This window comes from Engystomops pustulosus, chromosome 10 (assembly GCF_040894005.1).
Source record: "Engystomops pustulosus chromosome 10, aEngPut4.maternal, whole genome shotgun sequence".
Classification (NCBI taxonomy): Eukaryota; Metazoa; Chordata; class Amphibia; order Anura; family Leptodactylidae; genus Engystomops; species Engystomops pustulosus.
This window is the reverse complement of record NC_092420.1, coordinates 3,443,617-3,456,487: the sequence shown is the minus strand read 5'-3', so window position 1 is coordinate 3,456,487 and position 12,871 is coordinate 3,443,617. Positions and strand designations below refer to the sequence as shown.

The window sequence follows — 12,871 nt, the reverse complement described above, 5'->3', positions numbered from 1 at the left end:
GTGAAGTAACAGACCGGGTCACAGAGAATCTGCCCACTAACGGATGAGATGACCAGCGGTTTCTCGAGTCGGACCACAGGAAGACAATGCCGGGAGACCAAGACAGCATCCATAGACTGTTCTGGGGACCATAGACTTTTGGCTTGAAGCCCTAGAAATGAACCAGGATATTTGCTAGAAAACTTTAAATTGAGTATTTTCACAGAGTGAAATAAAATCACGAATTAACTGTCCTGAGACCTTATTATCCTTTTCATTAATGTGTGGAGCGGAGGTTTGGGGATACTGAGACTTCTCTCCACTGAGAACTGATGAGCTTTAAAAGGACGACATTATCTCTTACTATTAGAAATTTCAGACCTTTAATTTTCAATTGTTGAGTGAATTTACTCCACCAAATTCTACATCAGTTTTATCATTGGAAATATAGAGCTGTAAAGATGAAAAACCAAACATTCATCACCATTGTTCTTCTCATGAGTATATCAGATGATCAGGAGACCATCCATGTCCTCTTCATCTTCTTCCTCCTCATCTACCTGATGACTGTCTTCTCCAACTTCCTCATCCTCCTTCTAGTTGTTACTTGTGCTCATCTTCATACACCCATGTATTTCTTTCTTGGTAACTTGGCTTTCTTGGACATGTCCTACTCATCGGTCACTGCCCCTAGCATGCTCTCCCACCTCATCACCCAACACTGGTCCATGTCCCTCTCAGATTGTATAGTACAGATGTTCTTTGTTATATATTTTGCAGGATCTGAGGCTTTCTTGTTGGCCTCCATGTCTTATGACCGGTATGTGGCCATCTGCTGCCCTCTCCACTATTCTCAGCTCATGTCTTCAGGTGCATGTGCTGAGTTGGCATCTTTGGTTTGGTCAATTCCATTCCTTATATCCATCACATATACTATATGTTTAAAAAGATTGACCTTCTGTGGCCCTAACCTTATCCAGAATTTTTTTTGTGATTTGCCACATTTGTTCCAGATCTCCTGTACTGATCCTACAATCAATGTTCTAATCCTCATAATTGTGGGTGGTGTTTTTGGCATCATAGTCTTTGTAGCCACATTTTACCCCTATGTCAGAATTTTAAGGACAGTCCTGAGAATCGCCACCAATTATGGGAAGAGTAAAGCTTTCTCCACCTGTACGTCTCATCTGACTGTGGTCATCATATATTATGCATCAATAACTTTTATCTACTTTGTTCCTGACACAAGTCATCTCCTTACACTGAATCGAGTGGTCACTGTGATCTACACCCTGATCACCCCCTTACTGAACCCCTTAATCTACAGCCTGAGGAGTAAAGACCTGAAGGCCGCACTGCAGAGAGCGTTACATATACACCGGCTGCATCCAGACACCGCTACAAGGAGATGAAGATGCCTCCTGCTCAGGGTCCATCATACATGATCTCGGCTCAGGACAATCTTTTCTTACATTTCTAGATAAGATCCCATTGTACAGCAGGTTTGTTCTGCTTTTGCTTATACTAAAGTGTCTAATTTTCAGTAAATCTGGAGGGATAACCTCTCAGGTCCATATGTGAGAGGTATAGAGATTCACGTGTAGGGGTCAGAAACACTCAATAGGAGGCAGATGATATAAGATGTATTTCACCCTCTCGTCACTTGTGTTATTGTGTATTGATCACCAAGTTAATAACATATAGGATAAGTCTTTAAGCCGTCGGGATCGCCCAGCGGTCTGGAGGTCCAGTCATTCCTCGTCAGGTAAATATGTATTAAAGGTAAACGGAAGGTACAATCCAGGGCACTCCGACTTACATTCAGCATTAGTTTTTTAGTAAACTAAAAAGAGCATTAGCAGTCTCTGCTTCGAACCCTTAACGCACCTGAAGAAGGCTCCCATTAAATTAAGCTGAAAACGTGTAGTTCGACCTTTTACCAAGTCACGCGTCGGCTGTGGGTGAATGGACTGGGCTCACAGGCTGAGCCCTCTCCACCGCCGTTTAGTGTTTGCTGCATATAGTACATCTGGTAACCTCACTTTAACCCTAAAAACATCATAATCATAAAATGTCATAGCACAAAACGAAAATTAACCACATTTTGTCAATACTCCATTTCCACTAACATTGAACATGCTAAATGTCACCGGTGATAACGTTAACACTTAATTTGTTCTATACTTCCTAAAATGTAAAATATGATAGAAGCGGACATCAAAGGACATCAAAGGACAACATCTACATTACATGTACAGTACTCTAACCATAAGATCTAAGTATCATTATAATTACAATTACTTGATGACGGTACTTGAAATTTGCTTTGCCGGGGCAATACATCCCTCATACTGTGACCTCCTGTCCTCCATCCTCCCCATACTGTGGCCTCCTGTCCTCCATCCTCCTCATACTGTGACCTCCTGTCCTCCATCCTCCTCATGCTGTGACCTCCTGTCCTCCATCCTCCTCATACTGTGACCTCCTGTCCTCCATCCTTCCTCATACTGTGACCTCCTGTCCTCCATCCTCCTCATGCTGTGACCTCCTGTCCTCCATCCTCCTCATACTGTGACCTCCTATCCTCCTCATACTGTGACCCCCTGTCCTCCATCCTCCTCATACTGTGACCCCCTGTCCTCCATCCTCCTCATACTGTGACCTCATGTCCTCCATCCTCCTCATACTGTGGCCTCCTGTCCTCCATCCTCCCCATACTGTGACCTCATGTCCTCCATCCTCCTCATACTGTGACCTCATGTCCTCCATCCTCCTCATACTGTGGCCTCCTGTCCTCCATCCTCCCCATACTGTGACCTCATGTCCTCCATCCTTCTCATACTGTGACCTCATGTCCTCCATCCTCCTCATACTGTGGCCTCCTGTCCTCCATCCTTCCTCATACTGTGGCCTCCTGTCCTCCATCCTCCTCATACTGTGGCCTCCTGTCCTCCATCCTCATCATACTGTGACCTCCTGTCCTCCATCCTCCTCATACTGTGACCTCCTGTCCTCCATCCTCCTCATACTGTGACCTCCTGTCCTCCATCCTCCTCATACTGTGACCTCCTGTCCTCCATCCTCCTAATACTGTGACCTCTTGTCCTCCATCCTCCTCATACTGTGGCCTCCTATCCTCCATCCTCCTCATACTGTGACCTCCTGTACTCCATCCTCCTCATGCTGTGACCTCCTGTCCTCCATCCTCCTCATACTGTGACCTCCTATCCTCCTCATACTGTGACCTCCTGTCCTCCATCCTCCTCATACTGTGGCCTCCTATCCTCCATCCTCCTCATACTGTGGCCTCCTGTCCTCCATCCTCCTCATACTGTGACCTCCTGTCCTCCATCCTCCTCATACTGTGGCCTCCTATCCTCCATCCTCCTCATACTGTGACCCCCTGTCCTCCATCCTCCTCATACTGTGGCCTCCTGTCCTCCATCCTCCTCATGCTGTGACCTCCTGTCCTCCATCCTCCTCATACTGTGACCTCCTATTCTCCATCCTCCTCATACTGTGACCTCCTGTCCTCCATCCTCCTCATACTGTGACCTCCTGTCCTCCATCCTCCTCATGCTGTGACGCAGGATAGGAGGAGTAGTACTGTACTGTGCTCATCTATATATGCAGGATAGGAGTAGTAGCACTATGCTGTTCCCCTATATATGCAGGATAGGAGTAGTAGTACTGTGCTGTGCTCATTATAAACGCAGGATAGGAGTAGTAGTACTGTGCTGTGTTCATCTATATATACAGGATAGGAGTAGTAGTACTGTGCTGTCCCCCTATATATGCAGGATAGGAGTAGTAGTACTGTGCTCATCTATATATACAGGATAGGAGTAGTAGTACTGTGCTGTCCCCCTATATATGCAGGATAGGAGTAGTAGTACTGTGCTGTGTCTATATATGCAGGATAGGAGTAGTAGTACTGAGCTGTGCCTATATATACAGGATAGGAGTAGTAGTACTGTGCTGTTCACCTATATATGCAGGATAGGAGTAGTAGTACTGAGCTGTGTCCAGATATACAGGATAGGAGTAGTAGTACTGTGCTGTGTACATATATACAGGATAGGAGTAGTAGTACTGAGCTGTGTCCATATATACAGGATAGGAGTAGTAGTACTGAGCTGTGTCCATATATACAGGATAGGAGTAGTATTACTGAGCTGTGCCCATATATACAGGATAGGAGTAGTAGTACTGAGCTGTGTCCATATATACAGGATAGGAGTAGTAGTACTGTGCTGTGCCCATATATACAGGATAGGAGTAGTAGTACTGTGCTGTATCCATATATACAGGATAGGAGTAGTAGTACTGTGCTGTACCCATATATACAGGATAGGAGTAGTAGTACTGTGCTGTGCCTATATATACAGGATAGGAGTAGTAGTACTGTGCTGTACCCATATATACAGGATAGGAGTAGTAGTACTGTGCTGTGCCCATATATACAGGATAGGAGTAGTAGTACTGTGCTATGCCCATATATACAGGATACAGGATAGGAGTAGTAGTACTGTGCTGTGCCCACATATACTGGATAGGAGTAGTAATACTGTGCTGTGTCCATATATACAGGATAGGAGTAGTAGTACTGTGCTGTGTCCATATATACAGGATAGGAGTAGTAGTACTGCGCTGTACCCATATATACAGGATAGGAGTAGTAGTACTGCGCTGTACCCATATATACAGGATAGGAGTAGTAGTACTGTGCTGTGCCCATATATACAGGATAGGAGTAGTAGTACTGTGCCCATATATACAGGATAGGAGTAGTAGTCCTGTGCTGTGCCCATATATACAGGATAGGAGTAGTAGTACTGTGCTCTGCCCATATATACAGGATAGGAGTAGTAGTACTGTGCTGTGTCCATATATACAGGATAGGTGTAGTAGTACTGTGCTGTGTCCATATATACAGGATAGGAGTAGTAGTACTCTGCCCATATATACAGGATAGGAGTAGTATTACTGTGCTGTGCCCATATATACAGGATAGGAGTAGTAGTACTGTGCTGTGCTCATATATACAGGATAGGAGTAGTAGTACTGTGCTGTGCTCATATATACAGGATAGGAGTAGTAGTACTGTGCTGTGTCCATATATACAGGATAGGAGTAGTAGTACTGTGCTGTGCCCATATATACAGGATAGGAGTAGTAGTACTGTACTGTGCCCATATATACAGGATAGGAGTAGTAGTACTGTGCTGTGCCCATATATACAGGATAGGAGTAGTAGTACTGTGCTGTGCCCATATATACAGTATAGGAGTAGTAGTACTGTGTCCATATATACAGGATAGGAGTAGTAGTACTGTGCTGTGCCCATATATACAGGATAGGAGTAGTAGTACTGTGCTGTGCTCATATATACAGAATAGGAGTAGTAGTACTGTGCTGTGCCATATATACAGGATAGGAGTAGTAGTACTGTGCTGTATCCATATATACAGGATAGGAGTAGTAGTACTGTGCTGTGCACATATATACAGGATAGGAGTAGTAGTACTGTGCTATGCCCATATATACAGGATGGGAGTAGTAGTACTGTGCTGTGCCCATATATACAGTATAGGAGTAGTAGTACTGTGCTGTGTACATATATACAGGATAGGAGTAGTAGTACTGTGCTGTGTACATATATGCAGGATAGGAGTAGTAGTACTGTGCTGTCCCCCTATATATGCAGGATAGGAGTAGTAGTACTGTGCTGTCCCCCTATATATACAGGATAGGAGTAGTAGTACTGTGCTGCCCCCCTATATATGCAGGATAGGAGTAGTAGTACTGTGCTGTCCCCCTATATATGCAGGATAGGAGTAGTAGTACTGTGCTGTCCCCCTATATATGCAGGATAGGAGTAGTAGTACTGTGCTGTCCCCCTATATATGCAGGATAGGAGTAGTAGTACTGTGCTGTGCCCATATATACAGGATAGGAGTAGTAGTACTGTGCTGTCCCCCTATATATGCAGGATAGGAGTAGTAGTACTGTGCTGTCCCCCTATATATGCAGGATAGGAGTAGTAGTACTGTGCTGTGTCTATATATGCAGGATAGGAGTAGTAGTACTGTGCTGTCCCCCTATATATGCAGGATAGGAGTAGTAGTACTGTGCTGTCCCCCTATATATGCAGGATGGGAGTAGTAGTACTGTGCTGTCCCCCTATATATGCAGGATAGGAGTAGTAGTACTGTGCTGTCCCCCTATATATGCAGGATAGGAGTAGTAGTACTGTGCTGTCCCCCTATATATGCAGGATGGGAGTAGTAGTACTGTGCTGTCCCCCTATATATGCAGGATAGGAGTAGTAGTACTGTGCTGTGTCTATATATGCAGGATAGGAGTAGTAGTAATGAAATCACTTACACACTTGTTACTGTGCACATTCTCCCTTCTAGACAGTGTGATCCTCTGTGTAGTAAGGACATTTCTGATTGGTTCCTGGATATCACATGATATGTTAACCAATGAGAACTCATGGAGGTCATAGAGAAACGCAGTGGATGGCCTATGGGTGTGATTAGCTTTGTATCCCAGCAAGATGGCGGCCAAAATGAGAGAGTGCAGACCAAAGCTCCTCAGTGTCCCCTCAAAGTTGTCAGGTTGGATCCTCTCACTCCTAGTTGTCAGTGTGGATCCTCTCACTCCTAGTTGTCAGTGTGGATCCTCTCGCTCCTAGTTGTCAGTGTGGATCCTCTCGCTCCTAGTTGTCAGTGTGGATCCTCTCGCTCCTAGTTGTCAGTGTGGATCCTCTCACTCCTAGTTGTCAGTGTGGATCCTGTCACTCCTAGTTGTCAGTGGGGATACTCTCACTCCTAGTTGTCAGTGTGGATCCTCTCAGTCCTAGTTGTCAGTGTGGATCCTGTCACTCCTAGTTGTCAGTGCGGATCCTCTCACTCCTAGTTGTCAGTGCGGATCCTCTCACTCCTAGTTGTCAGGATGGATCCTCTCACTCCTAGTTGTCAGTGTGGATCCTCTCACTCCTAGTTGTCAGTGTGGATCCTCTCACTCCTAGTTGTCAGTGTGGATCCTCTCACTCCTAGTTGTCAGTGTGGATCCTCTCATTCCTAGTTGTCAGTGTGGATCCTCTCACTCCTAGTTGTCAGTGTGGATCCTCTCACTCCTAGTTGTCAGTGTGGATCCTCTCACTCCTAGTTGTCAGTGTGGATCCTCTTCCTCCTAGTTGTCAGTGTGGATCCTCTTCCTCCTAGTTGTCAGTGTGGATCCTCTCACTTCTAGTTGTCAGTGTGGATCCTCTCACTTCTAGTTGTCAGTGTGGATCCTCTCACTCCTAGTTGTCAGTGTGGATCCTCTTCCTCCTAGTTGTCAGTGTGGATCCTCTTCCTCCTAGTTGTCAGTGTGGATCCTCTTCCTCCTAGTTGTCAGTGTGGATCCTCTCACTCCTAGTTGTCAGTGTGGATCCTCTCACTCCTAGTTGTCAGTGTGGATCCTCTCACTCCTAGTTGTCAGTGTGGATCCTCTCACTCCTAGTTGTCAGTGTGGATCCTCTCACTCCTAGTTGTCAGTGTGGATCCTCTCACTCCTAGTTGTCAGTGTGGATCCTGTCACTCCTAGTTGTCAGTGTGGATCCTGTCACTCCTAGTTGTCAGTGTGGATCCTGTCACTCCTAGTTGTCAGTGTGGATCCTCTCACTCCTAGTTGTTAGTGTGGATCCGCTTCCTCCTAGTTGTCAGTGTGGATCGTCTCACTCCTAGTTGTCAGTGTGGATCCTGTCACTCCTAGTTGTCAGTGTGGATCCTCTCACTCCTAGTTGTTAGTGTGGATCCGCTTCCTCCTAGTTGTCAGTGTGGATCCTCTCACTCCTAGTTGTCAGTGTGGATCCTCTTCCTCCTAGTTGTCAGTGTGGATCCTCTCACTCCTAGTTGTCAGTGTGGATCCTGTCACTCCTAGTTGTCAGTGTGGATCCTGTCACTCCTAGTTGTCAGTGTGGATCCTCTCACTCCTAGTTGTCAGTGTGGATCCTCTCACTCCTAGTTGTCAGTGTGGATCCTCTCACTCCTAGTTGTCAGTGTGGATCCTCTCACTCCTAGTTGTCAGTGTGGATCCTCTCACTCCTAGTTGTCAGTGTGGATCCTCTCACTCCTAGTTGTCAGTGTGGATCCTCTCACTCCTAGTTGTCAGTGTGGATCCTCTCACTCCTAGTTGTCAGTGTGGATCCTCTCACTCCTAGTTGTCAGTGTGGATCCTCTCACTCCTAGTTGTCAGCGTGGATCCTCTCACTCCTAGTTGTCAGTGTGGATCCTCTCACTCCTAGTTGTCAGTGTGGATCATCTCACTCCTAGCTGTCAGGGTTCTGGTCTCATCAGACCCATATGGTTCTCTGGATTCTGTTGATACCAGACATGACCCAGTTCCTATGCTCCCATTACAAGTTCTGTATATCTCCTTTTCCAAGACCACCTGAACAAACTGAATCCAAGGTCCATGTTCCCCTCGCTGCCCTGATCCCCGCTATGTATTTGGCCCGGGGCTGGGATGGACCATGAATCTATTACCGGCATATTGTTAGATAAGTCACTGATTTTTGTAGCTCTTTGTGTCTTTGTCTAAAGAAGTGGAGGGGAATCTGTGAAACCTTCGGTGCCAGCAGGACTGGTCTAAGCCTTTGTAGTTAGACCTCCCAGAGAGGTCACTTCCAGATATTTGGCACTGCTGAACAAAGTGCCCCCTTCCTGTGTCTGTATTGTTCTATATTTCCATCACCAGGGGTGTTACCAGTGCCCCTCCATGCTGAAGCTTCACAGTCTGGGCACCCTTGACTACTATCTCCAACAGTTGATGTCCTCCACTTGGGAGACTTTGAGAAGTCAGAGCGTATAACGCTGGCAGTGGATCTGGGCAGGGTCTTCTCTACTTCTCCTTGGTGCCTATGTGAGACGCTAAAGGGTTATTATGTTAGAATTGGGTTTGAATTAAGCGTTAATCGATCATTGTTAAGAATATCTTTACATTTTATCCATGAAAAATCCTCCCTGATTATATAAAAAACACATTACCCACATGTTTTGCTGAAGGCTCAGGTTTCCACCGCGGTGGATTGAGTTGCGTTTTACGTTTACTTTGTCTTTTGTCTGGTACGTAGAAGGTTTCATCTTGGCTTCCCCATTGTACACGAGCTCTTCAGGGAAGGAGAACTTTGTATTGAGAATTTTTTTTTGTTATTTTAGAATAAAACACTTTCGTATAAGTAACATGATAATTACTGTCCCGAAACCCTTCTCCATTATTTCTGGATTTGCAGATCAGAGATTTGGGGAATTTGCGGCTTCTTTTCTTCAGAGACCTACAAAGACCTACAAAGAACTCCGGCAGCGATTAGTATCAGCAATCACAGCCGGGATTAGTGTTGGTTTTATTTCATTAATAACGTCTCAAAATGTTTCCATGGATTTTCTTATTGGAAAGAATTGACCGATGAAGAACCAAACATCCATCACCAGGGTTCTTCTCATGAGTCTATCGGATGATCAGAAGACCATCCATGTCCTCTTCATCTTCTTCCTCCTCATCTACCTGATGAAGTCTTCTCCAACTTCCTCATCATCCTTCTAGTTATTACTTGTGCTCATCTTCATACACCCATGTATTTCTTTCTTGGTAACTTGGCTTTCTTGGACATGTCCTACTCATCGGTCACTGCTCCTAGCATGCTCTCCCACCTCATCACCCACCGCTGGTCCATGGCGCTCCAAGAATGTAAAATACAAATGTTCTTTGTGATTTATTTTGGGACCTCTGAGTTTTTCTTGTTGTCCTCCATGTCCTGTGACCGGTATGTAGCCATCTGCCATCCTCTCCACTATTCTCAAGTCATGTCTTGGAGCATCTGCACGCAGATGGTGTCGTTGGTTTGGTCGTTTGCTCTCCTTGCCCCCATCATTTTTACTTTATGTCTAAGACGATTGACCTGTGGTCCCAACCTCATCCAGAATTTCTTTTGTGATCTTCCCCATTTGTTCCAGATCTCCTGTACTGATCCTACAATCAATGTTCTAACCCTTATTATTGTGGGAGCTGTTTCTGGCATCGTTGCCTTTGTAGCCACGTTTTACCCCTATGTCAGAATATTTAGGACAGTCCTCGGAATCGGCACCAGTGATGGGAAGAGTAAAGCTTTCTCCACCTGTACGTCTCATCTCACTGTGGTCCTTATATATTATGCATCAATAACTTTTATCTACCTTGTTCCTGACACAAGTAATTTCCTTACACTGAATGGAGTGGTCACTGTGATCTACACCCTGATCACCCCCTTACTGAACCCCTTAATCTACAGCCTGAGGAGTAAAGACCTGAAGGCCGCACTGCAGAGAGTGTTACATATACACCGGCTGCATCCAGACACCGCTACAAGGAGATGAAGATGACTCCTGCTCAGGGTCCATCATTGATGGTCTGAGCTCAGGACAAGTTTTCAGCTGCATTTATTAAAATAAATAGATCCAATCATAAAGTGCAATGTGGAATTTTTTTGTTGGAAAGAAAGGAACATAAATGGGGCTCAATCCCCTTTTGAAGGCAATAGGCAGAGGTTTCAGGTTATCTCTTTCTCGGAACAACTGCTCGGTGAGATGTCTCTTCTCCATAGGCAGAACACAATTAGTAGTGGCCCCAGAATCACATTGCTCCCGCACCAGTTATTCATGACATATGACACACACAGGGGGACATTTATCAAGGCTTCTTAGGAAGGTTTTTATCTTACCAATCCTTAAATAATCAAAGAATTGTCCACTAGAAGCACCAGGAGGCCGAAGTGTATGATAAATGTAAATTATACATATAAAAACAATATAACTGCACAAACGTATAGAAACACATTGAAGTACATGCCCACCCTTCACACATAATGAGGTGGTCCACAACCTGGAGGGTCGGATTCAGTGGTGACCAGTGACGACCAGTAAGGGTTGGGAGGGGTAGTTGTCCATATTTTTTTGTACAGTATTTCATACTGTATTTGCTGACATGTTCTCCAAGAAGCAGGCAGAGACATTGTCGCTACACCGTCCCTACGACTGCCCTATGGAGCTGTTGCTGGGTACCTCTCCTCCCCAGGGTCGGGTGTACCCTCTCTCCATTCCCGAGACCGTTGCCAGGTCATAATATATAACAGAGAACTTGCAGAGAGGGTTTATATGTAAGTCCTCCTCTCTGGCTGGTGCAGGCTTCTTTTTCTGACCAAAACGGATGGGTCACTCGGTCCTTGCATTGACTATCGAGAGCTTAACAAGGTTAAGGTTAAGAACCGCTATCCTTTGCCTTTGATTAGCGAGCTTTTTGACCATCTGTGTGGGTCCAAGATCTTTTCCAAACTGGACCTTCGTGGGGCTTACAACCTCATCCGGATCTGCAAGGGTGACAAATAGAGGACAGCCTTTAACACCCATGATGGACATTTTGAATACCTGTTGATGCCTTTCGGACTTTGTAATCCGCCAGCTGTCTTTCAAGAATTCGTCAATGACATCTTCAGGGATCTGCTGTATGCGTGTGTCATAGTTTACCTAGACAACATTTTGGTGTTTTCTCCGGACCTTGAGTCTCACCTGTCCCATATATGGCAAGTTGTTTTTTTGCCTTCGGGCCAATCGTCTCTACGCCAAGCTGGAGAAATATCAATTTCACTATCGAACCTTCCTTTCCTCGGCTATATAATCTCCGACAAAGGTCTTCAGATGGATCCTGCTAAACTGTCGGAAAGTCTATGTGCCATCCAGAGTTAACTGGGGTTTGCGAATTATTACCGCCAGTTTATCCTGCATTTCTCTACTCTGGTGTCGCCCATCGTGGCCTTCTCAAGATTAAAGTCTGCCTTTTCCTCGGCTCCTGTTCTCACTAGGCCTGACACAGAGAAGGCCTTTCATTTAGAGGTAGATGCATCCTCCGTAGGTGCTGGGGCAGTGCTCACTCAGAAAGGGCCGAACGCTCACGTGGGGTTTCTTTTCCAAAACTATTTCTCCTGCAGAAAGAAATTACTCTATAGGAGAACTTCTGGTCATCAAACTTGCCCTGGAAAATGGCAATATATTTTGGTGGGAGCTCGCCATCTGGGCTGTGCATATACAGATCATAAAAATCTCCTCTATCTGCAGACAGCCCAACGTCTTAATCCTGGGCAAGCCCATTGGTCGCTTTTCTTCTCACGCTTCAACCTGTTGATCCACTTTCGTCCTGTGGAGAAGAATATCAAAGCGGATTCCCTTTCCCGTGCCTCCAATGTTGTAGGAGAGGACCCGGCATATTATCTCTCCTGAATGACTGGTTGTTGCCACTCGGGGGGATCTTTGGCATCTTCCACCCAGCAAGATGAAGGTCCGACCTGCACTGCGGAAGAGCATTCTGTCTTGGGGACATTCTTCAAGTCTGGCAGGGCACCTTGGGGTGCAACGCTCCATGGCCCTCATCTCCCGCTACTACTGGTGGCCTGACTTGGTCAAAGATGTTTGGGATTTTGCGCCCGTGGTCGCACATGGCTATGGAGTTTGTCATGGACTTTCCACCTTCCTCTGGCAATACCGTCATCTGGGTGGTGACTGAACGGTTTTCTAAGATGTCCCATTTCGTTCCCCTTCCAGGTCTCCCGTCTGCTTCATTTCTTGGCAACTTGCCAACACATCTTCTGGCTGCATAGACTTCCACAAAACATTGGGGGTCATTTACTAAGGGCCCGATTCGCGTTTTCCCGACGTGTTACCCGAATATTTCCGATTAGCGCTGATTTTTCCTGTATTGCCCCGGGATTTTGGCGCACGCGATCGGATTGTGGCGCATCGGCGCTGGCATGCACACAACGGAAATGGGGGGGCGTGGCCGAACGAAAACCCGACGGATTCGGAAAAACCGCCGC

At 45.8% G+C, this 12,871-nt stretch overlaps 1 protein-coding gene and 1 pseudogene across 1 annotated transcript; both read left to right on the top strand.

The window, feature by feature from the left end:
• The first annotated feature begins 440 nt into the window (after positions 1-440).
• LOC140104649 (olfactory receptor 5V1-like) lies at positions 441-1,391 on the top strand. Its single transcript, XM_072128289.1, has one exon. The coding sequence runs from the start codon at positions 441-443 to the stop codon at positions 1,389-1,391; it is 951 nt and encodes a 316-aa protein (XP_071984390.1).
• Positions 1,392-9,435: 8,044 nt separating this feature from the next.
• Positions 9,436-10,382, top strand: LOC140104648 (olfactory receptor 1J21-like; annotated as a pseudogene).
• Positions 10,383-12,871: the final 2,489 nt, after the last annotated feature.

Excerpts from the sequence above, each read along its gene's own strand:
- LOC140104649 (XM_072128289.1), top strand. The coding sequence starts at position 441 with ATGAAAAACCAAACATTCATCACCATTGTTCTTCTCATGAGTATATCA.